Below are 16,744 nucleotides of genomic sequence, written 5' to 3'. Positions count from 1 at the left end.
TGGGGATAGCACTGAATCTATAAATTACTTTGGGCAGTATGGCCATTTTCAAGATATTGATTCTTCCTATCCATGAGCATGGAATGTTTTTCTGTTTGTGTCCTCTCTTATTTCTTTAAGCAGTGGTTTGTAATTCGATGATCATTAAAAAGTCAGGAAACAACAGATGCTGGAGAAGACGTGGAGAAATAGGAATGCTTTTACACTGTTGGTGGGAGTGTAAATTAGTCCAACCATTGTGGAAGACAGTGTGGCAATTCCTCAAAGATCTAGAACCAGAAATTCCATTTGACCCAGCAATCCCATTACTGGGTATATACCCAAAGGATTATAAATCATTCTACTATAAAGACATGCACACACATGTTTATTGCACCACTGTTCACAATAGCAAAGTCTTGGAACCAACCCAAATGCCCAAAAACGATAGACTGGATAAAGAAAATGTGGCACATATACACCATGGAATGCTATGCAGCCATATAAAGGGATGAGTTCACCATGTTTGCAGGGAGACTGATGAAGCTGGAAACCATCATTCTCAGCAAACTAACATAGGAGCAGAAAACCAAACACCACGTGTTCTCACTCATAAGTGGGAGTTGAACAATGAGAACTCATGGACAAAGGGAGGGGAACATCACACACCGGGGCCTGTCAGTGGGTGGGGGGCTAGGGGAGGACTAGATAACAGGTTGATGTGTGCAGCAAACCACCATGACATGTGTGTAACTATGTAACACCTGCACATTCTGCACATGTATCCCAGAACTTAGAGTATATATAATTAAAAGAATTATTATCTAACACTTCCTGTCTGAAGAAATGAAGGGAAGTGCCAGTTGTAATGTCAGAGCCCTGGAAACAGAAACTGGTTGGCTCCCAGGTAATAAGAAGAATTTATCAACTGTATAGGTTAGAAAAGGAAAGTTTTATTAAATGGAATATAATGCTGCAGCACAGTGCAGAGGAGCACTTCAGCAAGAAAGGACTGAGCACACAGCGGTGGATTTTCCTTAGGGGTATTAATGAACCTTAAAGAGAGAACTTACAAGTCATTTGGACCACAATAGTCACATAGTTCATGGTAAATAATTACATTTGCAGATATTTTGGTGCCTTGATATCAGTAAGGGTTGCATAGTGAGTTTCCACATGCATGCATTCTGGAGATGTATGGAAATTCTAAGTACTTAAAAATTGTGGGGAATGAACCATTGCACCAGATGCCAGCTTTAGATAATAAGGAATTCCTCAGATGGAGTTTTGCCTCCACATAGTCTGCTTGATGGCTGGTCACCAGGTGATCTTTGCTCTCCTCAGGAATTTATTTAGAGAGGTGAACCTGAGCTGATGTCCCAAAGAAGGAATAGAGTATTTTATAAAAAAAAAAAAAAAAAAAAAACAAAGTATCAGGACATTCGAGGTAAAGGGATAAGTATATTCAAATCATATAGATTTACTTCATTGTAACTACAAATGAGGACATTACTTATACATCATGCTGTCTTAGTTTTCTAGATATTGTAGAGAATATATCTATGCTTAGTGATTTATCTAATTTGCTACTAGGTAAGTACAGAAAAGTATAATTTCAGATATTCTAGATTTATGCTATCTCAAAGAGCAAATAAAGTATTTACGCATTTAGGGTTTCTTTAAAAAAAAAATGCAAAGGAATCTTAAGACGCCGGTAGATTCAACATTTCATACTACAGTACATAAATACCACCGAATTTTTAAAAGGATGAGTTGGCTGGTGCGGTGGCTCATGCCTGTAATCCTAGCACTTTGGGAGGCCAAGGTGGGCAGATCACCTGAGGTCAGGAGTTCAAGACCAGCCTGACCAACATGGTGAAACCCCATCTCTACTAAAAATACAAAATTAGCCAGGTGTGGTGGTGCATGCCTGTAATCCCAGCTACTCAGCAGGCTGAGGCAGGAGAATCGCTTGAACCCGGGAGGCGAAGGTTGCAGTGAGCCGGATTGCTCCATTGCACTCCAGCCTAAGCAACAAGAATGAAACTCCATCTCAAAAAGTAAATAAATAAATAAACAGTTATGATATGAGTTATAAAAATATGAGTTATGTCAACATATATTAAACATATCTGTTGGTCTGACAAAGGGTGTCAGCCTGGCCTTTTCTACCAGGCCAGTCATACTTTCAAAATACAAGATCTCTCCCTGCAACTCCTGGGCAGAAAGGAATAAGAGGGATGAGGTGACCCTATGCCATGTTGCCAGCAGGCTGGCAGTAGTTTGCAACTGTTTTCTCATTTGTACCCTCTTCTCCAGAAAAGGTCATTGAGGCAGAAGTCCTCTTGACTTTCTCCCTTTCCGTGGATGTCAAAGCATCTTAAATTAATTAGCTACTGAGTTGGGACTAACATAGTCCTTTCAGCAGACCTGCTTCATTCTGGGGTGGCTTTGTTTGACTGTTCTTTATTACTGCATGCAGGGAGATCAGTTTTATTAAGATTGTAAGGGTTGGAGGAGTGACACCGTTACCTACTTACTGGAAAAAAAGTTGTTTTCTTCTTTCAGGGGGTGTTTGTGGTTAATTTTCTCCCTCCTGCCTCCTTCCCTTCCTCCCCTCTTTTCATGTCCTCTGGTGTAGTCTAGTATAATCTAACGAATATGTGAGGTTGTCAATGATTTATACTAATTATCCATTTGTCTTTAAATGTATTTCATGTAAGTGAAGAATGTGGAAGTTGATTGTACCATATGGACACATAAAATATTCAAAGTGTCATGTCCCTATTTCACAGTTTTCAGTTCAGATAAATCTCCCGGTATTCATGCAGAGTTAGATAAGTGACTCTTCAACCTTAAGCTGCCATGCTCACTCCACCATTTCAACTTCTTTTCTTACTCATTCACCTTCCTGCTGTAGGAAAACATCTCTTCTCACATAAACCTTAAATGAGCTGTTCCTTAGAGAAATAAGATTCTGTGACTGCCCTTTCACTTAAACATCCCATAAGTATAAAATGAAGAAAGAAGAAGGGACTATTTCTAAGAGTCTTTAGAAGCACAGTGGACACAAAATGAGTTTTAGCTAATCAGAAATTAAGAAACCTGCTCATCCTAGCACTGAACTTGCCTTCGGGATCTTGAGAAATCACTGCACCTCCTTAGTGTTAAGTTCCTCATCCGTAAAATGGAGAAAGTATTAATATATTAATATAGTCTAAAGTTTGTTTTAAAGATTAAATAAGCTCATGTATTTTAAAGTTTTTAAATGAATATAAAAATATCACAAGACTTTTACTGAAAGCAATGATAGACATGACTCCACTGACTCATCTATCAGTGCTTACCCTCAAATATGCCTTTGACTTTACCTCTCTCAAAGAATAATGTAACTATCCACGTGATTTTCTTCTGATGATTCTCAAAATGGATATTAGAACCACCTGGCCAATGCATAGAGTGAAGAACTCCAAAGTGCTGAACATTGTATTCTGTAATATAGAATCAGTATCAACAGAAATTGGTGACATGAAGGTAGTAAAGAAAAAGATATAGAAATTGATGTTTGAAAAGTTGGGTGAGAAAAAATTTTAAGTAATGTACAGGAGTGAAAATTTGAAAACATTGTTATACCTTGTAGAATTTATAAGACAGAAACTTAAAATACAGAAGCTAGAGCATTGACAACAATGTCTCTATTGTTGCCAAGTTACAATGTAACAATCCAGCCCACCTCCATGTGTAACAGCAGAAGACATTGAATAAAAAATTTCAGACTCATCCCTTCTCAACCTTTTGGCTAAGATCAAGGGTACAAAATTCCAGATTCCATTCCTATTAAAAGACTACGTTACTACTTTCTTATAGTTCATTATGAATTAGTACTCCTACATATTTTTCTATATGTTATGAATAGTACACTTTTATTACATTTTTGTGTTAATTTGCTAGATGTATACCTTTAAAGTAAACCACATTTAATTTCTTTAAAAAATTTCATTTTGAAATTGGTCTTGATTATTTGGATGCCTGAAATACTGGTAAAAAAATCTTTTTTTTAACCGATATTTTGGTTATCCAAATAATCTATTATTTTTCCAAAGCGTAGAAGTTATTTTCTGGCTACTTTCTGTTTTAGTTCTCTTCTATAAACAAGTGTAATCAGCTCTGCTCCTTTAGAGGTGAATATCTAAGTGTGATAACTGAGAAGGCTTTGGCTTTAATCAAAGGGACTACTCTTCAATGTAAGTCCAAGTGACAGATTCAATTGGATTATTGAGCTGTATAAAACCAAGACAAATCTATCACTTCACTCAGCAAGCACACTTTCTGTGAGCTTGTCATTCTTTTCTGCTGCAAAGGAATTAGCATGAAAAACAGTGCTTGTGAGGAAGACCATATATAATGTAAGAAAGGCTCAAATAAAGGAAATACTAATCTTGATCTATCCCTTACATCACTGAAAGCAATTCCAGGCAATCCAAACCGTTCTGGAAATCTTCATTTTTACTGGGACTCTGTACAGTATTATGCTTCCTACTGTGCTGGAATGAAGCCCTGTTGTGTACTGACCTCGGCATCTCAAACATTGTATTTGAGATGTCTGTTCAGGTTGCCATAACAAAATACCATAGACTAAGTGGCTTAAACAACAAAAACATATTCACAATTCCAAAGGCTAGAAGTGTGAGCTCAAGGTGTCAACAGAATTGGCTTGTTCTGAGACCTCTTTCCTTGTTTTGCAGATGTCTGCAACCCCATGTCTTCCCTTGTTCTTCCTTCTGTGTGCCTGTACTAATCACTCTTTTAAACATACCTGTCACATTGGTTTAGTGCCCACCATAATAACCTCATCTTAAGTACCTCTTCAAAGATCCTGTGTCAAAATATAGTCACATTTTCAGTTTCTGGGAATTGGGACATCAACATAGGAATTTGGGGAGGCTGCAATGCAGCCTACAACATTCTGTCCACTCACCCCCTAACATTTCTGTCCTTCTTATGTGCAAAATATATTCACCTCATCCCAAAAGCCCCAAAAGTCTTCATCCATTCCAATATCAAAGCTAAATTCAAGTCTTATTTATATTATCATCTAATTGAGATATGGGTGAGACTCAAGGTATGATTCATCCTGAAGCAAAATTTATCTCCAGCTATGAGCCTATGAAACCAGAAAAGTTACTTGCTTCCAAAATGGAAAGGTGGGAAAGTCATAGAATAGACTTTTCTATTACAAAAGAGAAAAACCAGAAAGAGGAAAGGGGTGATGGATTCCAAGCAAATCTGAAATCTGGCAGGACAAATTCCATTATATTTTAATGCTAAAGAATAATCTTTGCTGGCTCAATGTTATGTCCTCCAAGACCTTGAGAACAATAGCCTACTCTCTTGGTCCTGGGCAGCACTCCAACCACTCTGGACCTGAAAGAGGAGACAGCCCTACCTCACAGCCTGTGTGCTCTGGGCCTGTGGTGGCAGCAGCAGCCCTGCCAACCTCTGATTCACCTTTAGGGTCATTGTCCTTTTTTCTTAAAGGATAATACATGTTTGTAGCTGGGTAGCTCTACTGACCTGTCCTATAGAATCACAGAAGTCTGGCTGCCTTCCTTAATTTCACCCTGTATCTGTCCCCTTCAGTCAAAATCTGGCAGCATTTCTACTAGTATAGCCCCGTAATTTTTCCTGTCTTCTGCAGAGATACCTGATTAGATCCATAGGTCATATTCCTATAATCTCTTTATCAAATGCGTATCCACCCATACCTTTAGTGTTTGCTCCAGAACATGCTTTCTGATTTTTTACAATGTGGATCAGCTGAAAATTTTCCAGATCTTTAAGTTCTGCTTCCTTTTTGCTTACAAATGTCTTTTCAACTTCTTTCTTTCCTCTAACAATTTGCTGTAAGTAGAAACCAGGACATACCTCCAATACTTTGCTTAGAAAAGTTCTCAGCTAAATATCCAAGTTCATCACTTAAAAATTCTACTTTCTGCAAAATGTTAAAGCATAATTTGGCCAAGTTTTTTGTTGCTTTATAACAATAACTGCCTTTTTTTCAGGGTCCAATAACATGTTTCTCATTTCCATCTGAGACTTCACAAAAAGCACCTTTAATGTTCATATTTCTGTCAACATTCTATTCATGATGATATCTGTATATCTCTGAGACTATAAAAATCTTTCTCTATTGCTCTCGTCTTTTTCTTCTGAAACCTCATTAGAATTGCCTTTAGTGTTCATCTTTCTACCAGCATTCTCTTCAAAGCAATCTAGGCTTTTTCTTACATCTCAGAATTTTTCCAGCCTGTACCAGTTACTCAGTCTTAGAGCCTCTTTCCCATGTTTAGGCATTTGTTACAGCAGCACCTCGCCTCTCATTACCAAATTCTATTTTCCATGACTTCCATAAGAAAATACCACAAACTGGATGGCTTTAAGAACAGAAGTTTACTTTCTCACAATTCTGGAAGGTACAAGTCCAAGATCAAAGTGACAGTGGAGTTTGTTTCTTCAAAGACATCTCTCCTTAGCATACAGATGCCTGTCTTTCTCCCTGTCTTTACCTTTCTGTGTCTATTTCCTGATGTCTTCTTCTTAGAAGGACACCAGTCATATCAAATTAGGGTTCACCCTAATGGCCTAATTTTAACTGAATTTCCTTTTTAAAGACACTATCTCTAAGTATAGACACACTCTGAGGTACCGGGAATTAGAACATTGACTTATGAATTTTGTGGGGGGCCACAATTCAGGCCATTAAAAGCCTCTGTAAGTTTTTATCCCTAACCATGATGCCATAAAATCCATCTTTATTTTTTCTGATTTAATGTACTTACTTTTCTAATGCCATCAATCTTGTCTTCCTTTTTGTGGTTGCATCTTTTCCTTTGGTTTCACACCACTATAGGCCTGAAATCTTATAGCGCTCTCAAAGATCAAGTTTACAATGAAAACATAAAATTACTTTAAAAAGGAAACATGACCGATGAAATGTAAAGAAATAGAGTGCAAGCACAACACAACACAATACAACATACACACACACATGCATATTTTCCATAATTGCATATACATGCACACAGGTTTTTTCATTTGCTTGGGCTTGACATAATTTCTTATAGGCATTGCTCTAGGCTAATGTTAACTGAATGTGCATGTTAGTTGGATTTGGCAACAGTGCCCAATTTCTTAGATGACACTCACATAAAATGCCTATATTCTCACCCAGTCCTGAAATTACTGGCCAAATTTATCTTCCGAGTCATCCTGCACTCTGCAAAATATCATGTGATACTGAAATTCTTTTGTCTTTGAAAGTGAAGCACCAAAAGCCAAACCTAAATAGCCTATGAAGTAATACTTTCAATTTTGATGCTTTTTATTAACTTTTAAAACATCTTACCCTTTAGTATATTATTTTAGTCTGCTAATTTGTGATTAGAAAAAAAATGGCCTGAAATTTTTACTTAAAGGAAAATAATGATCCATTTGAGAACACTTGTGCAGGGCACAGATATGAGCAAGTGGTAGGGTGTGGTCCATGGGATGATTCTTCAAAACATATGCTCTAAGGAAATTCTAATCAAAACAAGAAGTTTTGTTTTGTTTTGTTTTTTGTCACACCAAGCTGACTATTTTTATTCTAAGCATTTAGAAAGAATCAATCCTGTACCAAAGAATATGACCCCTAGAGTTTTCTAAATAGTTGTCAGCATTTTAGTTAATTTCCTAAACTAATTTTTGCTTTTACAACCCAAACCTCAAAAACATCCTTCCTACACTAATTTAATGTGATAGATAAGAACAGCTGTAGGCATTTCAGTCTAATCTGTATGGTATACAAAAATCTAAGATCTTTCCCCTTTGATACGTGAAGGAGAGGTATCCAAAGTTTATTCTCACTAATATATGAGGACATGCAATTCCATCCTGCCTATGTAGTTAGACTCTTAACTGCTAAAAATAGGCACTGTAACTTTGTAAGGGCTACATTACATGTCCCCACTTCCTCCTTCATCCTGCTTGCAAGTTTCCAAGGATAATGGGTGGCTACCCACTTAATAACATTATTAAGAAATGATGAGAGATTTGAAGCTTCTCTGTCCCAGATTGTCATCTTGATCTTGCCTAAAAATCTCAAGATTCTGAAAGTTCACCACCTGATTCTTTTTTCTCTTTAACAGTTCATAGCCTGTCTGCCCTGTTACCATTGTTCAGCCATGCAATACAGTGGTAACTGCTTATAGTACCTGCACATCTATCATTGCTCAAGCTTCATGCTTCAAAGAGTTCTTTTCTTTGGCATTTTATCAGGAGGGTGATTTCAATTTTGTGATTTCAGCGTTTCACAAAGCAGACAACTTCTCCCACCCAAGAGCTTATGTTTGCATTCACCTCAAAACTAGGGTCCAGAGAGTTCATCATCTGAAATAACACTACAAGATTTTGTAAGCAGAGAGCCAAGGTAACAGTATTATATGGAAATAAGTACAGAAAACATATTATAGCCACTGTTTCACTTTTAAAAAATGTTGTAGGGTATTTTAAACTTTTCTTAAAATTCTAAAAATATGTTTATAAATCTTTCACAACAAGTCCTAAAGGCCCTCTGTATGAGAGTTAGAAGGTATCTGAAGTCTCTGTTCCATTTTCCACATGCATTTTAATTTTTGCATGTTTTTCTGAACTTTTTGCACTTTGAAAATGGAAATTTATCTAAAAGGACTCTGATAGCCTTAGCAGGTTTTCAGCCATTGTCAGAAAACAATTTTGTGCATAGGAGTTTGTAGTCAGTCTGTATAAAATGATTCAAATACAATTTATGTTAACATTCTCAAAGATATTTTACTTGCTCTTAACATTTGCTTAGAATGAAATCTAATGCTTTCATGTGCCCCGTAAAAATAATTATATTAGGCCAGGTATGGTGGCTCACACAGGTAATCCCAGAACTTTGGGAGGTCGAGGTGGGTGGGTCACAAGGTCAGGAGTTTGAGACCAGCCTGGCCACTATGGTGACACCCCTTCTCTACTAAAAATACAAAAATTAGCCAGGCATAGTGACGCACTCCTGTAATCCCAGCTACTAGGGAGGCTGAGGCAGAAGAATTACTTGACCCCGGAAGGCAGAGGTTGCAGTGAGCCAAGATCGCACCACTGCGCTCCATCCTGGGTGATCAGAGGAACTCCATCTCAAAAAAAGAAAAAGTTATATTATTTTTGGACTCATTCTCTTTTTAAATTTGTTTGCCTTGAAAGCAGAAATAGCAGTAAATTCCATGCTCATTTTACATACACATGGTCATCTTAAATGAAAAACAAATGATACTAGTAATTGATGACTGAGTAAAATCTTAGACATTACTTAACTGTCTGTGTCTTTCAGTTTCTTTTGTTTTATAGTCACTTTCACTTGTTCATTTAAAAAATTTCTGAGTACGCTTTATGTATGAAGTCCAGTCTAGGTGCCTGAAATACAAATGAACAAAACAAACAGAAAATCCTTGCTCTTTTACAGTCCAGCATCAGGAGACACAAAATAAAGAAAAAACATAACAAACTGAAGAGAAAGAGCAAGCTAAGAGGTTCTGGGAGGGCTGAAAGGGCAGATTGCGATTTTAAATCAGTTGGTCGGAATAGCACTCAAAGAAAAAATGACAATTGTGCAATGACTTGAAGGAGGTGAGGTACTTAAACCCTGGGAATCATGGTTAGAAGAGTGTTCTAGGTAGAGAGGAGCCAGGGAAAATAATCTATGGCTGGAGCTTAACTACCCTGTTCAAGGAATAATAGAATGCTCACAAATTCAACAATGAAAACATCAATAGACCCATTTCATGTAGTCTAATATCCTCTGAACCTACAGTTAGTAGGCATGTATTGAGTCAGTCTTTGTTACGATAAGCTAGTAGATTCTCATAAATATTATTTTAAATTTTATCTGCACATGTTCATACTCAACATTTCAATGCATGCATTTTTATTAAAATTGTACATTCTATTTTTTTTCATTATATTGTAAACTTCTGGATAAGGAATTGGTCCTCAACCACTATTTTTCTCAATGTTATTTTCTAGACTCAAGATATTTGACAGATGTTTTTATCTGTAAATAGAGGGTAAAAAGAAAAGAAAGATCTTTCTTAGTTACATGAATCACAGTGGTCAGAGCTTTGAGTTTTTGCCTCAATTTGCTAATGTGCAATTGAAAGACAATTAATTAATCGTTAAATATGTAAAATGTTGCATAAATATAAATTAAATTATATCACTTGTTTTTCACAAATATATGAATTATGAGTAGGAAATCTGAGAAATAAAATACAGAAATACAAAAGCAGTTCCTCAGAAGAAAGCAATGTAATTTGAAGAACACTGGGAAAATCAAAAGATGTTATATGGTGTGACCAGTGATGACATTTCGTGAGTTGTTGACCTGGATTTTCATCTCTGATGGCCAATTTCCATCTGCTCAGTGCTGGTCACCTGGATGGTACAGTGGTTTGGCCCTTAGGGAAGAGTTACCTTCCACATTGATCCATTTCATGCTTTGTCTGTTTCTAAAATCATGTCTCTCCTGACTAAACCTTGCCAACCTTCATCTGAATCCCTAATTTGCAGTCAAATGACAAGTCCATTTCATAACTACTGTATCTTCCTAGTTCCGAGGTGCCTCATAGGCCCTTTACATCAGAGCTTTCTCTGATTTGTTTTAATCTGACTGCAGGTAAGCTTCAAAATTATTTAGCTTAAAGTATCTTATTTTAAACTTTTTACTATTTCCAAATTCCCAAAAGAGACATGAACGTATTTAGCAGATAGATTGATTCTGAGAAATATCAAATGAGATATTCAGAGAATATTATTTTAAATGAAAAGTCAAGCTGCTCAGTGTTTAATACCTTTGATTCTACCTTTCTTATAAACACAGAAAATGGAATAGATTTTATTTTATTTAGAGACACACTAAACATCCTTCATTTCAACCTCCTGCTACAAACTGTACATTGCTATTTATTACTCATTCATTCTATATCTATTTATCTCAGCTATATACCAAGGACTGTGGTAGATGCTGGGAGTAAAAAGATAGTTAAGACATTCTGTCTTCAGGAATTTTAGGCCTAGTGGAAGAGAAATAATAGCTGACATTCTATTTTGATTAGAGCTGTCCAGGATATTATCATTCACAAGTATACAATCAAAGGAAATGGCCTATGCTTACCAATGTCATAAAAGCTAATGTACAAAACAGTTGCATAAACCAATAACCTATTTGCAAATCTGAAGTTAGTATTTTCCTCACAGTAATGTGAATATTTACATATAATCACTATTTGGGGAAATCTTCCCCAATATCAGATTATAAGAGAAACCAAATTAATACTCATAAGGTTGCATAGTGAGCAGTCTATTAAAGAAATCTGAATAGTCTTAAGCTATAGTCAGGCTATAAAAGAGTACTGACTTGAACAAGCCCAGCCCTAACAGCCTAGTAAACCTCCATAGTGACTTACTTGATTTCCTGGAGATAATGTCTCCACTATTGTACAATGCAGGCTACACAGCCACATCCTAGTTCCTATCTTGTAGAGATCGCAAACCAGATGTTACCGATTAGTCCTGCTCTTGCAAATGAAGCAGGGTGTTCCTTCCCTGCAAACAGGGAGGATAAAGGAGCCAGCTGCAAACAGCAGACCCTGGGGGCTTGTTTGTGTGTAAACATCTTGAAAATCCAGAAAGTCAGGGAAAGGTCAGAAAAACAACAATGTGTCTTGTGATTTGGCAAAGTTCCACAAACGACTATATAAAATAAAGCAGAGCGTGCCATTCGGGGTGGCTGCCATGTTTGTCTTGTCTTGTGTTGTCTTGTGTGTTCATTCCTTTGTTTAGGAAACACGCGGACCCCAACACACTCTCTCTCTGTTCTAGGCTCTCTGGATTTTTGTAAACACTTATTTTCTTCAGGCCAATCAAAATATACTTGTCTGTGTTTGAGTTAGCACTACCCATTCACTTAGATAGGTAGAAATGAAGAGTGACATAGCATACTTTCTTGAGACTTACCTTAGGCAACTGTCCCTATATTGCTTCACCATTTTTTAATATATTGACTATTCCCTAGGCATGATGTGTATTATCAGAAAAGCATGATTTGCAATAAGCTGTTGGAACTATTATATTCAATGAGTATTACATTTGTCAAAAATGACTTTTTTTCTTTATAGGTTGTCAAAATGATGATTATTGTTGTCATGACATTTGCTATCTGCTGGCTGCCCTATCATATTTACTTCATTCTCACTGCAATCTATCAACAACTAAATAGATGGAAATACATCCAGCAGGTCTACCTGGCTAGCTTTTGGCTGGCAATGAGCTCAACCATGTACAATCCCATCATCTACTGCTGTCTGAATAAAAGGTAAAAACAAAACGAAATGCAAGTTGCTTGTCACACCCGCCTTCGCTGGAAACATACAATGTTTTTCCATTTTCTTGGTGCAAATTCAAAGTGCAGAAGGAAAGGAAAATTTAAGAATTCACTGAGAGAGGCACAGACTTTATCTTTTAAGACCCCCCATACATACTTTATAAAGCATCCCACATTAATAATTAGATGCCCCAAACAATGTTCTTGGGGTTCTAACTGGATGATTCTTCTATGGGCCAACTTTTTCCTCCAAAAGCTCAGAATTTTATCTGCCAAAGAAAAAGAAGTACCCTCATGATTGAAGGAAAATTGAAAATATGCTCAAATCTTCAAAGAAATAAAGATACTTCCTAGAAATTCTTGAATAATTTCTATAAGATGGAGAGATTATGGCATATGTGAGCAGACTTTATTAAAAAGGATATGTTGTAAATAAATAAACTTTGAAGTAGAAGGTTTTGTAAAAACAAGGGGAGCTCCAATCCTCCTTCCTGCATGGTGAGGTGGGGTGAGTAAGAGAGTGTGCAGCCTCCATGGAGATGGCTTGTGAAGAAATCACAGTGGTCAAGGGAAAGATGTTTATAAAGTTAAAAAAATGAAAAGTGAGAATATTTATAGTCAAATGTAAAACTAGAAAAAAATGATAAAATCTGCTTTCCAGATAAAACCACCTTGGTTTTATTGGTCAGCCCATGAAGGGGTAAGGTTAAATTTCACAGGGTTGGTAAGTCCTGCAATAAGTTAATGTGGTTTTTTTTGCAAGTAGAATTGGGACTTTATGTAAGTAACTGCATGAATTAAATCCTAAGCTCTCTCTCCCCAGTTGGGGCTCTACCACACTGTGCTTTAAGTTTGTTAAATACTTAATTAATTCTTGCCTTTTTTTTTCACTAATTGCATAAGCCATATCTCAATTCCCACCACCCCACAAGCATTACATCCACTTTTAATCAACTTCATTTAAAGGTTTACAAAGATAAGGATTTTGTACTTTCATACATGATTAGATAAAAACCATCAAGATTAGCAATTAATTCTAACATTAAATGAGACTTTATAAATGTGTAATCATTTCTGAAAGGAGCTATTTTGAAATATATCATTGTTAAGTGCCTTAATTAGCAAGACTAATTCAATTATATTTATGTAAATGTATAAAATTATTTTAGAAAAATATGCTGTTTGTTTACTATATTGGTTACCTGACGCTATGCGTTTGCTATTGATGACTTCTCACTGGTGGGAATGAGATGCTTTTCATTGCTGGGAATCAACGCTTCTCATTAATGGGAAATTAATTTCCATTCAATTCAATTCAAACAAGAACTAAAAGACTAACAACGATACTGTGACACAAATTCTAAGTTTGGCTAAAAACCAAACTCAAAAACTGAGTTGTTATAACTACCTTAAGTAGAATTTTCTGTGGCAGCTGAAAGACATATCTGCTTAAAAAAAACAACTTTTTCTTTCCGTGGCCTGCTTTTCCTCAGATTTCGAGCTGGCTTCAAGAGAGCATTTCGCTGGTGTCCTTTCATCAAAGTTTCCAGCTATGATGAGTTAGAGCTCAAGACCACCAGGTTTTATCCAACCCGGCAAAGCAGTATGTACACGGTGACCAGGATGGAGTCCATGACAGTCGTGTTTGACCCCAGCAATGCAGATACCACCAGGTCCAGTCGGAAGAAAAGAGCAACGCCAAGAGACCCAAGTTTCAGTGGCTGCTCCCGCAGGAATTCCAAATCTGCCTCCACCACTTCAAGTTTCATAAGCTCACCCTATACCTCTGTGGATGAATAGCCTTAATTTCATTTCCTGAGGTAAAAGATTAGTGTGGGTCCATCATGGTGCCAGTCTAGGCCCCCATTCTCCTATTTATCAGTCCTGTCCTATATACTCTCTAGAAACAGAAAGCAATTTTTAGGCAGATATGGTCAACTTGAGAAAGGTAGCATATAAATGTGACAAAGACACTAATAAAATGTTAGCCTCCACCCAAAATAAAATGGGCTTTAAATGTATTCTTTGAAAACTCTAAATTATTATATGCAACAAACAAAAATATGTCAGAAAAATACTATGTCATTTACAAATTGCAATATACATTTGTGACATTAAAATGACATAATTTTTCTAAGAGATTAAAGAATCTTTAAAACATAATATCGTAAGCTAAGGGAAACAAAATCTATACAAAATGGACTTTTTTTTGCCTAGAGAAATAAAATGGGAAAAAAAGTTAAATGATTCATTTTCCCACTAGAGTAACAGAAAATTAACGTCAAGAAATAGGAACTGAAAATCTTTGCTCAAGAAAACTCATTTTGTAGAATGCAAAGGTTTAAAGATTTAAAGATTTCTTCCATGGCATTTAACTGAAAAGGAAATCTAGTTAAATCATTAGGCAAATGTATATTTCATTCTCTTGATTTTTATTTTTTGTGAGAGAGTGAAATTTTTAAAAATTATATACTTTTTGACCATTACTTATTTTTGAATGCCAAGCTAAAAAGTAGTCAAAGTTAGGACCTTAAAAAATATAAAGAAAATTCCTATCATTCTCTTTATTTTTCACAGATTTTTTAAATAGTTAGATTATAAAACAGTAAAGGTACATTCCAATAAATAGGGGAAGAATGCTATTTGTGTTCTCTTCCTCTCCCCTCACTGGAAATAGAATAAGGACTAGGAGAAATTATCAGAAAATATCTTCAAAGGCAACTCCTTAGGGAAAAAAAGTCGTAAGTGTGACAAAAGAAAATATGGTTGAAAAATACCAATATATGATACATATGAGCAAACCAGGCAAGGTGTGGAAAGGTGAGTTACCTCTTGGAAAACAAACCTGCACAATAGTTTGGATATGTGTGAACTAATACCAGCTGAGCAAGAGGGTGAGTCTAACACACCTCCTTCCACACAGAGACCTTTTCTTTCATTTTGTTATTCAGAAGTCTTACCAGCAAGAAATGAGATAATAGTCCTAGGAAAGCATCAATTTTACTGCAAGAAGATATATACTAGCACATTTCTAAGACTCATAACATAACAAGAAATACTTTTAAGTGTAAAAAGTAACATCCAGACCTCAGTGCTTATAGATCATCTTTCCTTGAATTAGGGATACCGTCAATCCTGCTCAAGAAAGCAGAAACTTTTTGAGAATGTGAATGTGTATACAAACTTCTCCTTTAAACTATTCAGTTTGATTTTTACAGATATTTGTCTAAAATAATACTCTCTAACACTTTATTGTTGTGCCTCCACCAATATTAAAACAAAATATTTTTGAAGAACAGAATAAAAGCAAATATTCAACGGCAAATCATGGCCTATTTCTCAAACCTCTTCCCTATTTTGAAGCCAAAAGCAGAAATGTTCAATTGTTACAAAGTGTTCAAAGTCTAACCAAGCTAAACATATGTGTTCCAGCTGAATTTCTTCTGATGATACCAATAAACAAAGAGACACATACACATACAAATGTGCCTACACATTCAATCATTTAATGAATGCAACAACTTCAAAGAATTAAAATCGAATACTGAAATAATAAGTGGTCATTACAGCATTCCTATATGCTCAATAAAGTCTGTGAAGCTTGTGTGCATGTTTTAAATAAGCGAATTTATTATTATATAGTATCTAATTGTTTGAATATAATTTTTTTGAATGTTCATTCTTGAAACATATGAATGTTTACCATACAATGTAAAAGTGTCAAGAAAAAGCCCAATATGTAAAAACAGTTATCATTTTCTTAAATTTGTGAATGACACGGTACTAACATCAATTAGTGTTTTAGACATATGGAACCATATTCAGCTGTAAAATAAGAATGTGAAGTTTAGCTCTCAAATTTAATGTCATCAGCCACTACCCGAGTATCATACATTTGAAAAATGTAATTCCTGGCCCTCACATATTAGAGAAATTCAGTAGAATTTTCTAAGACATTTGTTTCTAAGGAAAAATACTGGCCTCGTCAGTTGGATTGTTGGTTTGGCTTGGCTTCTGTGAACATATTTATTGCTGTGTTGCTTACCGAGCACCTCGCTTCTAGTGTGACAGAAATACCCAAGGTTCGGACAGTATTTTTTCAATGCTCTCCAGAAAAAAAGCTGGCATCATTCACTCACTGCTCATGGTCCTTAAACTGAGCCCTATAGGCAGAATTTTTTAAGTTCAAAAATTTAAACAACAATAATAAAACGAGAGTGAAATACAAAAGAGAAGATGTTCACCCTTCTGTCTGAATTTTGACGGTAAGAATTACAGAATAACGCACAAAATCAAATTCAGTGGGATTCATTTTTAAATAAAGTCATG

At 35.9% G+C, this 16,744-nt stretch overlaps 1 protein-coding gene across 1 annotated transcript in view; it reads left to right on the top strand.

The window, feature by feature from the left end:
• Positions 1–14,398, top strand: part of TACR3 (tachykinin receptor 3) — a 105,258-nt gene extending 90,860 nt beyond the window's left edge. Inside the window, exons 4-5 of the mRNA XM_011943250.1 lie at positions 12,210–12,406; positions 13,909–14,398. Of these exons, the coding sequence (XP_011798640.1) occupies positions 12,210–12,406; positions 13,909–14,215 (504 nt within the window). The 3' untranslated portion in view covers positions 14,216–14,398. The remainder of the gene's footprint in view (positions 1–12,209; positions 12,407–13,908) is intronic.
• The last annotated feature ends 2,346 nt before the right edge of the window (positions 14,399–16,744 follow it).

The sequence above is a fragment of the Colobus angolensis genome, unplaced genomic scaffold, assembly GCF_000951035.1.
Source record: "Colobus angolensis palliatus isolate OR3802 unplaced genomic scaffold, Cang.pa_1.0 Scaffold217, whole genome shotgun sequence".
Lineage (NCBI taxonomy): Eukaryota > Metazoa > Chordata > Mammalia > Primates > Cercopithecidae > Colobus > Colobus angolensis.
The sequence above is the reverse complement of the archived record's forward strand: the minus strand, read 5'-3'. Positions and strand labels throughout refer to the sequence as shown.